At 43.2% G+C, this 18385-nt stretch overlaps 1 protein-coding gene across 1 annotated transcript in view; it reads right to left on the reverse strand.

Annotated features, from left to right (window-relative positions):
* The window catches only part of rassf3 (Ras association domain family member 3), a 40306-nt gene extending 22255 nt beyond the window's left edge, over positions 1-18051 (reverse strand). The window contains exon 1 of the mRNA XM_072673208.1: positions 17632-18051. Coding sequence (XP_072529309.1) covers positions 17632-17754 — 123 coding nt within the window. The 5' untranslated portion in view covers positions 17755-18051. The remainder of the gene's footprint in view (positions 1-17631) is intronic.
* Between the last annotated feature and the right edge of the window lie 334 nt (positions 18052-18385).

Consider the following 18385-nt stretch of genomic DNA (forward strand, 5'->3'; position numbering starts at 1 on the left):
CAGCATAACAGGACCTAATAAGGTCATAAGGACATAATAAGACCTTATACACTCTACAAAGATGTGAGTTTTAGTCAGAACCAGTAAAAACAAACAAACAAACAAACAAACAAACAAAAATTCATGAGCAAGAAGCAGATTTCTACGCTGCCATTATTTGAGTTCACTAGAGTTTCACTAGAACTACTGTTCTTACAATAGAGCAGAGTAAGGGTTACTTGTACCATCAACCGCCTGCCGAATACCGAATAGGCCCCGCAACAGATCTGACCATTCGAGACATGAACTCCACAGGACCTCTGAAGGTGTCCTGCTGTGGTATCTGGCAGCAAGACTGACTTAAGTAAGTCCTGTAAGCTGTGAGGTGAGGCTACTATGGATCATATCAATGAGTCTTAGGTGCCCATGACCTCCAGTTGTGCTTTCTTGGAGCACTTTCGGTAGGTACTGACTGTAGTTGCTTTACTTGAGAGATGAGAAGATGCACTTTGCTATCTACAGGCATTGGCCTCTAACCATTAACTTAAGTAAGCAAACTTAAGACAAATGAGAAAAGTAAAAAAAAGGGCAAATATGTGAATTAATTCAGCTTAAATTATTAATTTATTGAAGGTTAGGCCGGTTGGCTGATGACTCACATGATCAGGTATGAGGAGCGTTCCCCAAAAGGCTGGGGTTCAGGCTTTCCTTGCAATGAGAACGGGCTAGGCTTCATAGCTTGGTGTGGCTTCATGGGGTTCGATTCCCGGTCTGGGCTACACCAATAAGAGTCCTTGGGAAAGACTCCTAACACTAGGTTGGCCCACCTTTGTAATACAAGTAACCTTGTAAGTCGCTCTGGATAAGAGCGTCAGCTAAATGCCATAAATATAATATAAATATAATATAATATAAATGTAATACAGTGCATAAGACATTCTTAGGCAGAGTATTGCAGAGTGTCATTTCCACAAACTAGTCGGGAAGGTAGAGGGAACTCCTGTCTCTAGTTCCTTTAAACCGTCCTACACTGCGGCCTACAGACGTTTCGTGTGGGAACCTCCTACACTGCGTTCTCGTAAAACCCGCGAAACTCAGTCACTAAGGCCGATGTTTTGTCAACAGTGTATGCTAATAAATTACAAGCTAATCAGTGGCATGTTTGATCATGTGACAGTCAGGCTGAAGGTTTTACTGCGTCGTGTAGCACATGATTACTTCACAAGCGGGAAAATCCTCATAGGCTCAGTCACACCCACAAGATTGTGACCTTCAACCTTCAACCATTAGCCCTTTCCCGTCCATCTGTCGTCTTCTTGATCCTTCCATGCTTTCTACTTGGCTTTTCATAACTCTATTTGTGGCAGCAGTGCGCTACAGCGGGCCATTCGCTCGGGCTTACACAGGAGGTTATACAAGCCAGACCTCCAAGCCCTGGGTGTGTGAGATAACCGAGCCATGACAAGAGAACAATTCATGTGTCGGAGCTCCTCAGCGTTCGAAGGACCCACAGGGCTGGCCAACAACAACGCAGACTTCCTTCATGAGGAGTTTTATGAGCCGCCAACACTGGAAACCCAGACCTATCAAGTGCCTTGCAGGCATTTCCCTTGAGCATGTGCCCGTTGCTAAGGTAAACACATCTTCAATAAAGGGCATTCTTAGATAAGAACGGTCAGACTGACATGTGAGGACAATTACAATGGCCTCAAAAACACACCTGATCAGCCATAACATTAGGACCACAAAGCAGTAGCTGTATCATTTGGAGTAGGCCCACCTACTGAAGATCTGAAGATTCGAGGCATGGACTCCACAAGATTTCTGAAGGCCTCCTGCTGTGGTTTCTGTGGCACCAAGACTAACTAACATTAGCAGAAGATCCTTTAATAAGTCCTTTGGTAGGTATTGACCACTGCATACCAGAAAAGCCTCACAAGACCTGATGTTTTGGAGATGTTCTGATGACCCAGTGGTCTAGAACATCACAGTTTAGTTCTTCTAGTCAAAGTCAAAGTCAAAATCAACACCCACCACCCAAGCCTTTAGATTTGCTAAATGAATTACCCACAGTGGTGGGCGGACAGATGGCCATGGAGGGCTTTAGAGGTTCTAAGGTCCTTCTAAGGAGGTCTTTTTGACACTGGAATTTGATCTGTAAACCCATGAGTAATAATACTTCAGGACTTATTAGGGCCTCCAGTGCAGTTTCCCCCATTTCTCCTGCTTTTAACACCAACCTCACCTGAGAGACCTGATGCCTGATGTTTTGGAGATGTTCTGATGACCAAGTCGTCAGATTCTTCTTGTCAAAGTGTTGCCCATTTCTCCTGCTTTTAACACCAACCTCACCTCCAAGACCTGACTGTTCACTTGCTGCCTAATATGTAGATCAACCGCTTGACAGATGAAGCCACTGTAGATGAAGCTGGTGGTACTAATGTTATAAGTGATTGGCGTATGTAAGTAACAGGCAAAGAAAATGGGTCTGGCCTCAAAACAATATCGGTAACATGAGTATAATGGCACAGTCAGCCAAAAGAGGGTGTGTTGTAGGCTTGTATCATCAGTAGGGAACTCAATAAGCAAGCACCGTCATTGCTCCACTGGGTGATTAAACTAGACCACAAGGGAGTGGGGCTCTTCCTAGCCAATATGCTCTCCTCCTCTGAAAGCAGAACTGAATCTGATCCCTCTGCTGGTTCACTAGCAGAGGGATATGAGGCTTCATGACTCACCAGAACATCATAATCGAATAACAAACCATTTGGGACGGATCCAAGAGGAACAGAGAGTCTGAGCTCCAATATGGTCCACCGGAAAATCAACACCCACCACCCAAGCCTTTAGATTTGCTAAATGAATTACCCACAGTGGTGGGCGGACAGATGGCCATGGAGGGCTTTAGAGGTTCTAAGGTCTTTCTAAGGAGGTTCTACAAGTGGAATTTGATCTGTAAACCCATGAGTTATAATATTTGACGGCCATCAGGGCTTTTTGGTCTCCAGTGCAGTTTCCCACACAAATAGCACACAAATGGGTGAGGTGTGAAGGCTAACTGTTTGTACGAACTGTGTTAAGTTACACCCAGTCCAGAAATACCCACAACGAACAGGAGCTCCTGTGACATGTCTATCTCTATATCAAAAACAGAAATTTACATTTGTGAGCCTCAGACTGACTCTTTACTCTTAAAAATAGATTTGAAGTGATATTCAGTAGAACCATTTCTGGACACCTAAAGAACTTTCCCCTTTGAAGGTTCTTCAATGGATCATTACATGATAATTATATGTGAGTGTGAAGAACCTACACGTGATATGATCGGTCTGTTCCACCGATAAGCTATAACATTAGTGGATATATATTCGACAGCAAACGAACAGTCAGAAATCTGAGACGCTCTCTAGACGACTGGTTCATCAGAACATCTCCAAAAACATCAGGCAGGTCTTAGGGGGTGTTTTCCCAGTATGCAGTGGTCAGTACCTACCAAAAGTACCCACCTAAGGCTCTTCCATAACTTGATGTGATACAGGACTTATTAAAGGATCTGCTGCTAACGTTAGTTAGTCTTGGAGCCACAGATACCACAGCAGGACACCTTCAGAGGTCTTGTGGAGTCCTCAAATGCCTCGAATCTTCAGATCTGTTGAGGCGACACAAGAGGGACCTACTCAATATTAGACAGGTGGTGCTAATGTTAGGTTTTCTTCAAGCCAACGACGAGAAATATGCCATTATAACTTTATCAGGATCCACAGTCAATGCCAACAAACTCCTTACGCTTCTAGGGAGACCGCTGGCAAGAGTCTGGATTAGTCATTAAAGCATTAATAGACCGGAAGTGTACCGCTGGGTGAGGGCTTAGCTGTTTAACCTTCAGTAAGTGAAGGTTAAACATTAATGCAGAAGATCTTCTCCATTTATCATTAACAGGATGTCCTCTGTGGGCACTGCATGAAAATGATTAACCCAGGGTGAAGCCGTTCACCACCATCACCATGCCCACCTTAACCAAAAAAACGACCTCTCTTAAAAGCATAATACAGCTTAATACAGCTTCCAAAACACACCAGCTGATGCGATTCCACTTTGATGGAGGAGTTGCCACTGAGAACCTTCCTAACGCCGTGCCAGAACACTCGCCGGGTTTCTACTGTTCGCTATATCTAAGTGAGTTATAGCTGAGGAGATAAGGAGACTGAGAGGGACCTTTGTTCGCTTGGATATTGGAGCCAGTAAGCAGTAACTCACATCTACTGCGATACTGAGCTATGAGGTCACTCAGCGAGGGTAATGTTGGTTGAAGGAAAGATTTCAAAGCCCAAGGCTGAATGAAAAAGCTGGAGATCAGATGAGACGCATGCCAGGTGCTGCAGCGTAACCCATACACTCATCACTCATCACTGGAGATATCCTATTTCAAGGCCTTTACCTCAAGTGAAGGTTCTTTAGACCTTTCTATTAAAAAACATGGTTTTGGAGGCAGTACTGCGATCAGCCCTCAAACAGGACTGTACAACATTCCAATGAACGCATTAGGCTACCATTGCTAACTCTTGTTGCTGGATGCAATCATCAAACCCTCACAGCAATGCAGCTCCAAAATCTAGTAGAAAGAAAAAACTATAGCTAGCTGGAGCTGGTGTCCAAATACTTTTGTCCACAGATGCATAGCTATAGTTACTAAAGCCTGACACTTGAATGCAGCTACATTCAAGCTATGAATGAGCTGGTGTCCAAATACTTTTGTCCACAGATGCATAGCTACAGTTATTAAAGCCTAACACTTGAATGCAGCTACATTCAAGCTATAAATGAGCTGGTGTCCACATACTTTTGTCCACAGATGCATAGCTACAGTTATTAAAGCCTAACACTTGAATGCAGCTACATTCAAGCTATAAATGAGCTGGTGTCCACATACTTTTGTCCACAGATGCATAGCTACAGTTACTAAAGCCTGACACTTGAATGCAGCTACACTCGAGCTATAAATGAGCTGGTGTCCACATACTTTTGTCCACAGTCCACAGATGCATAGCTACAGTTACTAAAGCCTGACACTTGAATGCAGCTACATTCGAGCTATATTTCACTGTTCCCGTCCTCAATAGCAGCAGATACGTTGTCAGTAGGGGTCTGTTCTGTCAGATTAGAGGGTCTGCACAAAGCTCACCCATGTCTGTGCAGTTCCACGTAACTCTGAGAGCCAAAGCTTATTTTGATCCTTCAAAAGCAAGGAAGTGATAAGATCCAACAAAAAAAGCCTGAAGCCAAGAGCACCATCTCTTGCTGGCATCTCAAAGCACCACAATGACAAACCATTAAAAGACCCGGTAAAAATAAAGCCGGGCTAAATAAAGCTACGAGCTGACACGCAATTCAATTTGTTAGTTTCACTTTATAAAAATTCCCTCCTGCCACAGGGGCAGCGAAGCGCTGCGTGACGCTCGGCTAGCGCACTGCGATAATCCAGCACTCAGTGAAACTCCCGCTCATCTGGTCTCACTTCTGCATCTTCTCTTCTGACCCTCAGCAACTTCAAAGGCCTGCTGAGACACGATCTGCGGGATCTGCTCGTTTCACTTGACGGTAATTAGAGCTCTGCTTAGAAAAACTGTGTCCAGATGCTACATCAAGCTCTGTGGCTAAAAGCCTTACCACCGCTGTGCTATCTCTGCCTGAGGAGCCCAACACTGGGGCCACTGCACGAGTAGGGTGGGCCAGCAGATGTCTAGAGAGATTCCTCAGTTAGACACTTTCCACAGATGTTTATATTAGTACTAAAGTGTATAATAGTTACTAAAGCCTGACACTTCAATGCAGCTACATTCAAGTTATGAATGAGCTGGTGTCCAAATACTTTTGTCCACAGTCCACAGATGCATAGCTACAGTTACTAAAGCCTGACACTCGAATGTAGCTACATTCAAGCTATGAATGACCTGGTGTCCAAATACTTTTGTCCACAGAAGAATAGCTACAGTTACTAAAGCCTGACACTTCAATGCAGCTACATTCAAGTTATGAATGAGCTGGTGTCCAAATACTTTTGTCCACAGTCCACAGAAGAATAGCTACAGTTACTAAAGCCTGACACTCGAATGTAGCTACATTCAAGCTATGAACGAGCTGGTGTCCAAATACTTTTGTCCACAGTCCACGGCTCTGCTTAGGAAAACTGTGTCCAGATGCTACATCAAGCTCTGTGGCTAAAAGCCTTACCACCGCTGTGCTATCTCTGCCTGAGGAGCCCAACACTGGGGCCACTGCACGAGTAGGGTGGGCCAGCAGATGTCTAGAGAGATTCCTCAGTTAGACACTTTCCACAGATGTATATATTTTATATTTTAATACACTAAATTAGCAGAGCCAATTAACCCACTCGCTTACTAGGACTATTAACCCCTATTATATACAGACGCCTGTGCCGGCCAGCGTCACAACGGGAGTGATGGGCGTAGAGAGCGCCATCTACACGACTGTGCTCCCTCATGTGCCGGCTGCTGATGGCTAATAAGCATGACTTGGGATTGGAACTTTTTATTGCTGGTGAATATATATATATATATATATATATATAGCCCATGTATAAATAGAGCAAGTCACTTTTCTGGAGAATTTGCGGTGTCCTGTCTCACTTCCTGTACATACTACAAAGGCTCCGCCCCTTGCCTACAACACATGGGACAGTCCCTGTAGTGAGAACGCTTACGGCACAGGAAATCTCCGGCTGTACGCTACATGTGTGAAAGGGTAGCTTCAGAAAATGCCCGGAGCTGATTCTCCACACATTTGGTCATATTGTCATATTCTTGTGGTCACACAAAAAACTTGTATCTCCAAAATAGTAACTTAGGAATAGGAAAAACCATGTAAACTCTTATAGAAGTCAATGTATAGGATTTTATCCGGTTTATTTTGGAGCATTTCCATTGGTCATCATGAAATTCTGACGCAATATAAAGAACTGCCAAATTTAGATTAGGTCAAAAACTAAAAAAATGAAGGTATTTTGTTGCATTTTGTTGATTTTCTAAGTTAAAATGACTCATTTTAAGCGCAATTTATATCAGTTTGCTGAGATAGTTGCCGTCTGGACGTGACCTCGACCGTTTCTGCCGACAGCGATATTGCCTATTGCAGTCTAGGTGCTGTGTTCTCTCGTTCGCTCTCTGTTGGAGGTGAGGACGAGTCTAAAAGCAGACAGCAACATCTATCATGTAGGAAAACAATGCAGTGCACGTCAATGGAGCAATAATGGCGCCTCCATACATGCAGAGCGGATTTTTTGGGACAATACAGATACCAATCGGGACAATATATCGGCCAAAAACGTATTCATAAGTGATGGTGACAGGCCTACTTGAAATATCATCATAAATAGAGCAGTAAAGCATATTAAATTCTGCAAATACATTTTCAATTGTGTAGTAAAAGCTCCATTATGTATCTTGTCCAGTATTTATTACGCGTATACATCTCAAATCTCGACAATCGTCTACTCTTCTACTCTGCAAACCAACAAAGTGTTCAGCATTGTTACATAGATATGAATTTTCTCAATGCCTGCCTCCCGTGTAAGCACGATCTACTGCTGTAACTCTACACGCATGCACACACCTGGCCCATCATCACACTCATCATTCATCTGCTCCATGACGCACAAGGCTGCATTACAGGCTAATCACGTTAACCTGCTGCCTTCTCTTGACCAGCCTCAAGGATGATACAATCAAACTCAAAAACAACAAAGGGCTCCTTTATGTAACCATTCTATTGTGTAACCGGCTCTCAGGCCCTTCATAAGAGTTTCCATCAGGTTAAATGGGTGAGCGGAGAAAGAACTGCAGCGAGCCAGGATTCCAGCTCAGGGTTTCTATTTTTGATTCCCAGATGATTCAGTTTGGAAAACTGTCGGATTTGGAGCGGGACGTTTGCTGACCTGTACAGCGCTGAAGCATTATGAAGAGAGCAGGGTCAGGGAAATTCCTCCTATTCTGTCTGAAAGAAGAAAAACTGCAAACCAGAGGATTTGTATGACATTGTGCTGAGCTGTATTGTAAACGTTAACCTGCGAACGCCTCAGGCCTCTTCTCGAAACAGCGTCCAGCGCGTGACTGGCAGCTCCTTCTGCCTCAGTCTCACTCGGTCAGGCAATGACGTTAGTGTGTAGTGTTGAACGCAGGCAAGAGAGAAATCAAAGCTTTAATAAGCCCGGCTATACCGCTGCTTATAGCTTATACTTCCAAGAGGGCTCCCTCAGAAAAGCCGAACGTACAGCTTTTAATTAGGCCATCAAACAGTACAGCGGCCCAGTAAAGACGGCTCATAAATTTTAGAAGACTGTGCCACAGCTTTCCTTTCTGGGTTCTAGCCGACATACCGTAGGGTTCTCCGTCTTCTAACAAAGATGGTCTTTTGATACTGATGGCCGTTGAATCCACGTCAATCCTGTGACAAACGCAAAACAGCCTGAAACAGCCTGAAACAGCCCACACTCACACTGGGTGATGATGCTCTTCCTGTGGGATAGACACAGCTTAAGTGAAGTGCTTCAGTTTAAACCAGCTCAGTTGTGTTGAGAGAAACATACACCAACCAGCCATAACATTAGCACCCCCTGCCCAATACTTACAAGGTCCCCTTTGTGCCACCACAACAGATCTGACCATTCGAGGCCTCTTGAAAGCGTCCGGCTGCTGTGGTATCTGTGGCACCAGGACTAATGTTGGCAGCAGATGCTTTAATAAGTCCTATAAGGTGGTTAAGGCCTCCATGGATCACATCAATGAGACTTGGGTGCCCATGACTCTGTCGATGGGTCAGTGGTTGTCCTTCTTGGAGCACTTTTGGTAGGTACTGACCCTCTAGCCCATGCCTGGCAGTGGTGTCTCAGCGGTTAGAGCGCCGGGATATCGATAACAGGGTTGTGGGTTTGATTCCCGGGCTCGGCAAGCTGCCACTGTTGGGCCCTTGAGCAAGGCCCTTTACCCTCTCTGCTCCCCGGGCGCTGGAGTTGGCTGCCCACCGCTCTGGGTGTGTGTGTGTACTCACTGCCCCTAACACATGTGTGTGTGTGTGAGTGTGTTCACTACCAGATGGGTTAAATGCGGAGGACACATTTCGCTGTACAGTGTACAGTGACAAATACGTGCACCTTTACCTTTACCTTAATATTCATGTTTATGTGCTCCAGAGAGTCCTTTTCTATTGGCAGTACCTTTCTACGGAGACTAGACAAGGGGTGTCCGCAAACATTTGGACATGTAGTGTAGAAAATGTACTCCAAAATATGCAGAAATGAGATCTGTCAGATCACAGTTGGCTCTTGCTTTTAACACTTCAGGAAATTACTGTTGACTTGCTGCCTAATATGTAGATCTCACCCCATGACCGGTGAAGATGCCACTGTAGATGAAGATCAGCAATGTTTTTATGAAATTTAGTGAAGCTTTACAAAGCACCACTGGACGTTATTGGACAGCTGAACATGCCCCTTGGCTAACATCCCACAGAGTGATTTGGGGGGGGGGAGGAAGGGTCATTCAACCCACCCTTTTGGACTCGCTTGTTTGGACGGCTGTAGCTTGGCCAGGGATCCAACCTGCGATCCCCCAGTGATCCCCAAGGCCAACAGTTGTCCTACAAGCTTCTACCAATCTGACTTCCATTGTGCATCTACGGTCAGCGAGTGGTTAGTCTTTTGTGAACAGTAATCCACCATAAACAAACCAGCCTAGGCTTTGTGTACAGAACTCGAACAGAGCAGTGACGAATGAGGGCTACTTCGACTGGAGAGTACAGGATAAACCTGGAAAACGTTCCGGAAACCGCCACACAATGGAGCAAAAGGCCTTTCAGGGGGTGCGGTTAAAGTTCAACGTGACTGTATGTGCTACAGTTGGATGAATTCGAAAAGTAGGAAAGTCTGCAGGACAGTGATGTCATGCTCGAAGCATCCTGTACCGGAGTGAGTGTTGGCACGTGAGTCGCCAAAGTGAAGCTTTGGCAAACAGTGGGAAAGTGCGAGGTGCCCAAACAGGAGAATCCACCCACACGGAGAGCAGTGTTTATCCAACAACGTGGAGGAAGATGTAAGCAGGTCATAACAATGATGCTGTTATACCCACAGCTACAGCAGCTGCTAGCGCGGGCAACTGCGTTCACCCATCAGCCATCTTCAGGCTCTGCAGGGCTCCTGACTTAATGTAGGCTCAGTCAGGATAATCCAGTGGTATGGACACAGGCTGTACAGTAACAGAACACGGTGAACCACTCAAAATGGCGTATTATTGATTTAAACTATGTTAAATTTAGCAAATACATACACGCTATATGGACAAAAGTATTGGGACACCTTCTCATTGATTGTTTATTCTGAAATCATAGATATATAATAAATTATAACTGTCTCTACTGTCCAGGGAAGAAGGATTTCTACTAGATTTTGCAGTCAGCGACAAAACTGGATGTTTGATTATTGATTCCAGAGAACACAGTTCTTCCACTGCTCCACAGCTCAATGCTGGGGGGCTTTATATGCACCCCTCTAACCCACACCTGGCATTAATGTTCATGTTTATGTGCCAAAGAGAGTCCTATTCTATTGGCAGTACCTTTCTACGGAGACTAGACAAGGGGTGTCCGCAAACATTTGGACATGTAGTGTAGAAAATGTACTCCGAAATATGCAGAAATGATAAGCAAGTTTGCTTGTTCTGACATTATACTTAACACTGTGCGACGGATTCTCTATGGCATCTCTCAAAGAACCATCCTAGGCACCTGAAGTAGAGCTGGGCGATATGGAAAAATTGTATATCACGATATTTAAAGACAATTTTTACAATATATGATATTAATCACTATATTTTGTCATGTAGACAAAATGCACCAGCGTATTTTATTTTTAAACTGCTATTCAAATACTCTTCCATAACGAGTACCGTGATTTTTCCTTAAAATTATCACGACACGATAAACAATTGTCATATTTCAGCATGTCAGTTTTTAAACCTGAAGCCATCAAATCATGCAATTTGAACAGGGGTGTCCAAACGCTGGCATATGACTGTCTCATGACATCCCTGGACAACCAAAAGTCGGTCCAGCAGTCCCAGCTGACCCTCCCTCGGTCTCTGACTGTAAAAATAAAGAATGGTGTTTTGAACTGTCTGAGGCAGGAAGGCCGTGCGGCTTCTGTCAGTACGGATTTCTGCGTCATCCGCTCGCTCGGGCCGTTAATGGAAAGCGGCTGCAGCTGTTGGTTTTGGAGCTCTTCAGCAAACTGAAAAAAGGCCCAGTACTGTTTGCACAAAAGAATCTGCCTCTTGGCTTCTTTGCAGCTTTTCTGAGTGAAACCACAACACAGGCTATCACACGCACTGTAATCCAACCAATGAGTCAGGCCCACTAGGACGGTCGGGATAGACCGTGAGGCCTTAATGGCAGAGCACAAGGGAGTGTGGCCGATGTTGCTGCTGCTGCCGCTGCTGTTTTGAAAGCTGGTCTCTGCAGATGTTTCCCAGGGTCACTCTATTTAAACCAACACTATTGAGGTGACGGTGCAGATTGAGTAGAGGCCGTATCTGCTGAGACTGAAGAATAAAATAAAATAAAAATACAAAAAGCTGTTTTTCATGTTGTTCTTAATATTATATCAGAGTTTCATGATGAATGGACCAATAGAAATGCTCCAAAATGGCTTTTTTTTCTTCTCCTGTAGGAAAGACTCTTATGTGTATAGAATGGTGTCCTGCTCTGGCTAGGAAATCGACCCCTAGCCTGCCACAGGGAAGGCAGCGTTACCCTAACACCTTACACAAACAGTACCTAACGTCTCAGAGCCCAGGTTTACCATCTCATTATCGAGCCAGTATCGATATTTAGCCAATATCAGTAGGAAATGATTGTGTCCGGCGTATTGCATTAGCACCACTGGCAGGTGAAGTGAAAAACACTGATTATCTTCATCTACTGAGATCATCTGTCAACGGGTGGGATCTACATTTAGGCAGTAAGTGAACAGTCAGTTTTTGATGGTAACGTTGGTGTTAAAATCTGGAAAAAAATAATCTGAGCCACTTTGAGTAAGAACTGTGATGTTCTAGATGACTGACCGGGTCTCCAAAACATCAGGAGCAGGTCTTGTGGAGTGTTCCTGGTGTGCTTAGGTCAGTACCTACCAAACATGCTACAAGGTAGGACAACCGGTGAACCAGCGACATGGTCATGGGCAACTAAGGCTCACAGGTGCTCATGGAGGCCCTACAGGACTACAAGTAGGACTACAAGTGCGGGACACCTTTAGAGATCTGTTGTGGTGGCATATGGGGGACCTACTCAGAATTAGGCACTGATATAATTAAGAGAACAGGTTCACAGGTGGTTCACTTTTGTAAGAAACTGAAATAAGGAACCAACACTTAGAAACGGCCCAAATAGCGAGCAGGAACTAATCATGAAACCAAGATAACACCACGAAACCCTCCTGAATGTTAGACGGCCTTGTGTGGTCTGTGTGCCGACTTGAACGATGATGAAATGGGGGTGGGGGGTGGGGGGCAGCCTTAGGGTACAATGAAGCAACAGGAAGCGAGATGTGGTAATTCTGCTGCTGGTGGAGCTGACGAAGCTGACTTGGGGCTTTTCAAGCTGTCTCCGTCTCCAGCCACGACCTTACGAGGCAGATAGGCCTCACACACACACACACACACTCATAATCGCGATAGCGGTATTGCGTCCAGATCGGGCATCACGTAGAGGGGAAAAGCCGGTGGTAACACAGCTCAAGAGCGCTCCATGAAGGTTTTTTACTGCAGTCCGTGACATTTCTCACACAATAGGAGTGACTGAGAAGTGTGGGGGTGTGACTATGAATGCCTGCTGGCCTGTAACACACACTCACACACATGGCTGTGGAAAAAAACATGCATGGAGGTCATATTCAAATCACAGGAGGACAGACAGTCCACAGAGTCGCTCTAGAGACACGGACGCAGGATAAATCTGCCTGATGAATAGCGTACAGTTGTCTTCAGGGAGGGAATGCTGGAGTCAGCCAGCCGGAATATGGGAGGCTGGAGCTGGGGCGGGGGGCTTCTGTAGTCGATCCACGCAAACTGTGCACATTTTGGAACAAACCAGCATTGAGGAGAAGAAACTGACCTACTATATCATTAGCATGTGAACTCCAAGACATGCAGACTGCTTGGAGCTGCAGGTTAATGAAGATTAAGAAGATTAGGGGTTGGTGAAGGACTTCTTCATGAAGGTCAATGGAGGTTCATCTTAGCCGCTTCCTATTGGTTTTCAAAAACGCATTAGAGTACTATCCACCAATCCAGTGATTGTGTGTTACCTAAATGCAGTCCATTACCACATACTAGTCCAACAAGTATGAGTACTAGTCCAAAATAACTATGAGGATAAAATGGTGTGGTTATACATAAAGATGGGCGAAATTATGAAAATATTACATCACGATATTTAAAGGCATTTTTACGATACGTTATTTGTCGCAATATTTGGACAAGCTGACAAAATGCACCAAATACAGCAGATTTCTGCAACGTCTATCCAAACATTGGATACTGATTGGATGTGATTAAACTCTGCAGTCCATCCAATTAAGCGGTACGACTTAGACACTCTTTAAGCACCGACAAAAACCACAATCTGCTCAGAAACAAAAGTTTTCAGCTTAATTTATCAAATATTGTCACATTATCAACCTCGAGTTATTCACTAGATGAAAATCCTACAAAATACCTTTGATTTATTGTATTACATTTAGGTGTCATGCTTTTATTTACAATAGAATTGGGGTTTGTCAACTAAAAATCTCATATTTAACAAAAACAAAAGATTTAATATCTTAATTAATAAATATAGCCATGTCCGCACGTATTTGGATATTAATAATAATAAAACTTCCTCTGTTTAGAGCCGAAAATGATTGTATGCTATTCCTTTATGGGACGATAGTACCTCATTAAAAGACACGTCACAACACCACGAAAAAAACAAAAAAAAACAGAGAGGTCTAATCCCAAATTACCCACTGCTCCCTATGTAGGGTACTATACCAGTTCTAAATCTAAGCAGAGTGTTATTATATATCTGTAACAGAACAGAATATACATTTACCCATGTGGAAATCTGAAATCTAGAGCCATCGGAGATAGTATGTATTTTTATGACTTATGTAGTTCACTATATAGGGAGTAAGGGGGATTTTGAGATTCAGCCAGAAACATGCATGTGCTGTGAGGTCAGCGTTTTTAAAAATGAGCGTTTCTGAGAAAGTTAGCTTTCAGTGACCAAAAATTCTGCTTTTGTGTGGACTAAAATTACCTTAAAATTACTAAAAAGTATTGTGAAATACTACATGACGATATTTATTATTATATACGACATTTTTATGACACACAATATTTCTTGAAATTATAACGATACATGTAATCACAGGCTAAATATCTAAACAATCAGTAACAACAAACTACTATTGAGATACTCTTAGATTTTTATTCAACATCTGCTGCTCTTCATCTAATGAACCCTTCAGTCTAATTACACTGTTAGTAATGAAACCTGCAGCTGATCAGTGTTTATTAGTGTTTATAGCACTAACAGTCTCCTCCATATGCTTAGAAAAGCTTATTGCGCATCACGATAACTAAATGTACCACGATACGATAAAATATCGTCATATTGCCCAGCTCTAACAGAAAACCTCACTCTTACCCTTACAGAACTTTGAATTACAGCAAATTTACAACGTCGGGTTTGGACATTAAGGTGCAAGAAAGGATTTGGCAGGTAAAGTGAACATATACAGGTTTAAACTCATGTGTTTGCTGGAGGGATGCTCCAATTCGATATTCTAGGCCGATGTCGATGCCGATATACAATAAATCAATCTGTCGATACTGATACATAAACGTAACATGCTTTTGTGAAGGTTTACAAACACTACACTGGAGTTCAGCAGTCAAGCAGCATCACCCTGCTCTTCCAGAGTCTAACAAATATTGCAAATAAATAAATATATGAATAAATCTTTAAATATCTGTTAGAAATTTCTGTCCAGTGCCAATATATTCCAACATAACTCATGCACACCTAGTTTACGGACAGTGCGGCCCCAATATTCCCCCATGTGAGACCATCTTAACAACCCTAATATCAACTCTGCCAGCGTCCTACAGTCTAAGGCAGCGGTATTCAACTCTGCTCCTGGAGAGCAACCTTCACATAGACTTTGGATCCAACCCTAATCCATCCCTTTTGATCCAACTAATTACTGCCTTCAGACGTCCTCGATGGGCTGAATGGGGGGTTGTGAGAATTGGGTTGGAGTTGAAACCTGGATGATACTGTAGATTTTCAGTAGAACGGTTGGAAACCACTGATCTAGGGCATTGTTTTTGTGACTGACCTGTGGCCATGCTGGTACATACATACACACCTTACATTTGGAAAACTTGGGCCCATTTGTTTGTGCATGTTTCTTCAGCAGATGCCAACTTTCCTCTGAACCTGGCCCTGAACACTGAGTGGTTTCCTGCTCTACAGGTCAGGCATGTTGGTCAGGCACCCTAAAACTCTCCAGGAGTAGGGTGGGTTGAAGACCACTGCTCAATGACTTTTTCGATGCATTCTGACCTGCCCCTTATGTGGAGGTGATTTGGGCTGATCTGTGGCCATGCAGGTACACATACACACATACACACACCTTATTACCTAATTTGGATCATGTGGACCTATATTTTGTGCAGGCTGTTTGAAGACCCCACTACTCAGGGGTTCCCAACCCTGGTCCTGTACTGCACCTTGTAGTGGTCTCCAGCTCGAACACAACACCTTCAACTCAGGAAAGGCTGGTAAGTTAAGGGGTTTAGGTAGATGAGGCGTGTCTGAAGCAGGGGGAACACTGAAATGTGCAGGGCAGGGGGGTTTCCAGGAGCAGGGAGGAGAACCATTGCCATAAATTGCTCACTAACGATATAGCTGATATTTTAACATACACACAGTGTCTGGAAGTTAGGAAGGGGGTAGAAAAAGAGTAGGGGTCTGTCAGACATGACTTTTATAGTGAGATATATATATATATAAATATATATGAGAGAGTGTGACATAATATAGACAGACAGATAGATAGAGACAGACAGATACAGACAGATAGATACAGACAGATAGATAGATAGACGCAGATAGACAGACAGAAAGATACATATAGACAGAGAGAAATATAGACAGACAGATAGACCACAAGATAGAAAGACAAATAGATACAGATAGACAGACATACATGCACACATAGAAAGAGACAGACAGACAGTCATAGACATACAGAAAGATAGACAGAAAGACAGACAGAAAGATACAGATAGACAGACAGACAGATAGATAGACAGATAGATAGACAGATAGATAGACCGATAGATAGACAGAAGGATAGACAGAAGGATAGACAGACAGACAGAAAGATACAGATAGACAGACAGAAAGACAGACAGAAAGATAGATAGACAGATAGATAGACAGATAGATAGACAGATAGATAGACAGACAGAAAGACCGATAGATAGGCCGATAGATAGACAGATAGACAGATAGACATACAGACAGTCATAGACATACAGATAGACATACAGATAGACAGACAGACAGATAGATAGACAGACAGAAAGACCGATAGATAGGCCGATAGATAGACAGATAGATAGACAGATAGACAGACAGACATACAGACAGTAATAGACATACAGATAGATAGACAGATAGATAGATAGATAGACAGACAGAAAGACAGACAGAAAGATAGATAGACAGACAGAAAGACCGATAGATAGACAGATAGATAGACAGACAGAAAGATAGATAGAAAGATAGATAGATAGACAGATAGATAGACAGACAGAAAGATAGATAGAAAGATAGATAGATAGATAGACAGACAGAAAGATAGACAGACAGAAAGATAGATAGACAGATAGATAGACAGACAGAAAGATAGATAGAAAGATAGATAGACAGATAGATAGATAGACAGACAGAAAGATAGATAGACAGATAGATAGACAGACAGAAAGATAGATAGAAAGATAGATAGACAGATAGATAGATAGACAGACAGAAAGATAGATAGACAGATAGATAGACAGATAGATAGACAGACAGAAAGATAGATAGATAGACAGATAGATAGACAGACAGACAGAAAGATAGATAGAAAGATAGATAGATAGACAGACAGAAAGATAGACAGACAGACAGTCATAGACATACAGATAGACAGACAGATACAGATAGATAGACAGACAGATATACATAGAAAGACAGACAGACAGACAGACAGACAGTCATATATATATATATATATATATATAGATAGATAGATAGATATACAGACAGACAGATATACAGACAGACAGACAGACAGACAGACAGATACAGCTACTAACTTCTTCAGCAATGCTAGCAGCTAGCTAGCGTTAGCTACCAGGTACCGTGAAGGTAATGTAAACTAGTGCTGGCTGCTACAGGTAATAGGACACAAGGTTTGGGCACCAGAGTGAAGCTTCACAACAATGTGCATCTTTATAAGAATGTTTTAAAATGCGATTAAACCAGTCAAACCTTTTTCTCTGCGAGTTTCCCTGAAGGTTTCTTGAAGAAGGAAGTTCTGGCAGTGAAAAAGTACTCCTCCGAATCTTCCTCCAAACTACTGTATCCACTGCTCATGGTGCTCGTCCACGTCATTTGAAAGGGGGAAAACTCCGATTTTCAAGCTGTGCCACATTAAAAACGACCAAAACAAACCCAGAGAGGAGCTCAGAGCCAGTGGCCAGCCCGAGTCGGAGAGACCCCCCCACTAACTTAGCCAGCTAGCTCTCACTGGCGCTAGCGCAAACACAGCGTTTACAAAACCCCCAAAACCACCAACCGACCCCCTATTTCAGTCTGTCCGAGCTGTATAAGCATAAACTAGCCGAAACCATTGGTTTAAAACCCTCCAAACGCCTCACACTGCCTTCCAGACCGGCTCACCCTGCTGACTAGCCGCCTCTCCCCTTCAGCGCAGCGGCGCCTCTTACAGTAAACACACCCACCGTGGCAAACACACACACACACACCGGTTTGTATTGCTATATTTGCGAGGACCTCCTCATGCACTCATGCGGCTGAAGAATGCCGTACGTATAGTTATACCAACACGCAAACCAGGTGTATTGTCGAGTTGCGCTGCCTCGTTAATTATTTTTATTATATAATAAATAATAATTATTATATTATTTTTAAACGTGTGTAATACCACTGAGAAAAAACAGAACTATCATAGAAAGCATGAAGATATTAAAAAAATAAATAAATAAATAAATAAATAAATAAA

Source organism: Salminus brasiliensis, chromosome 2 (assembly GCF_030463535.1).
Source record: "Salminus brasiliensis chromosome 2, fSalBra1.hap2, whole genome shotgun sequence".
In the NCBI taxonomy this organism is placed as follows: Eukaryota; Metazoa; Chordata; class Actinopteri; order Characiformes; family Bryconidae; genus Salminus; species Salminus brasiliensis.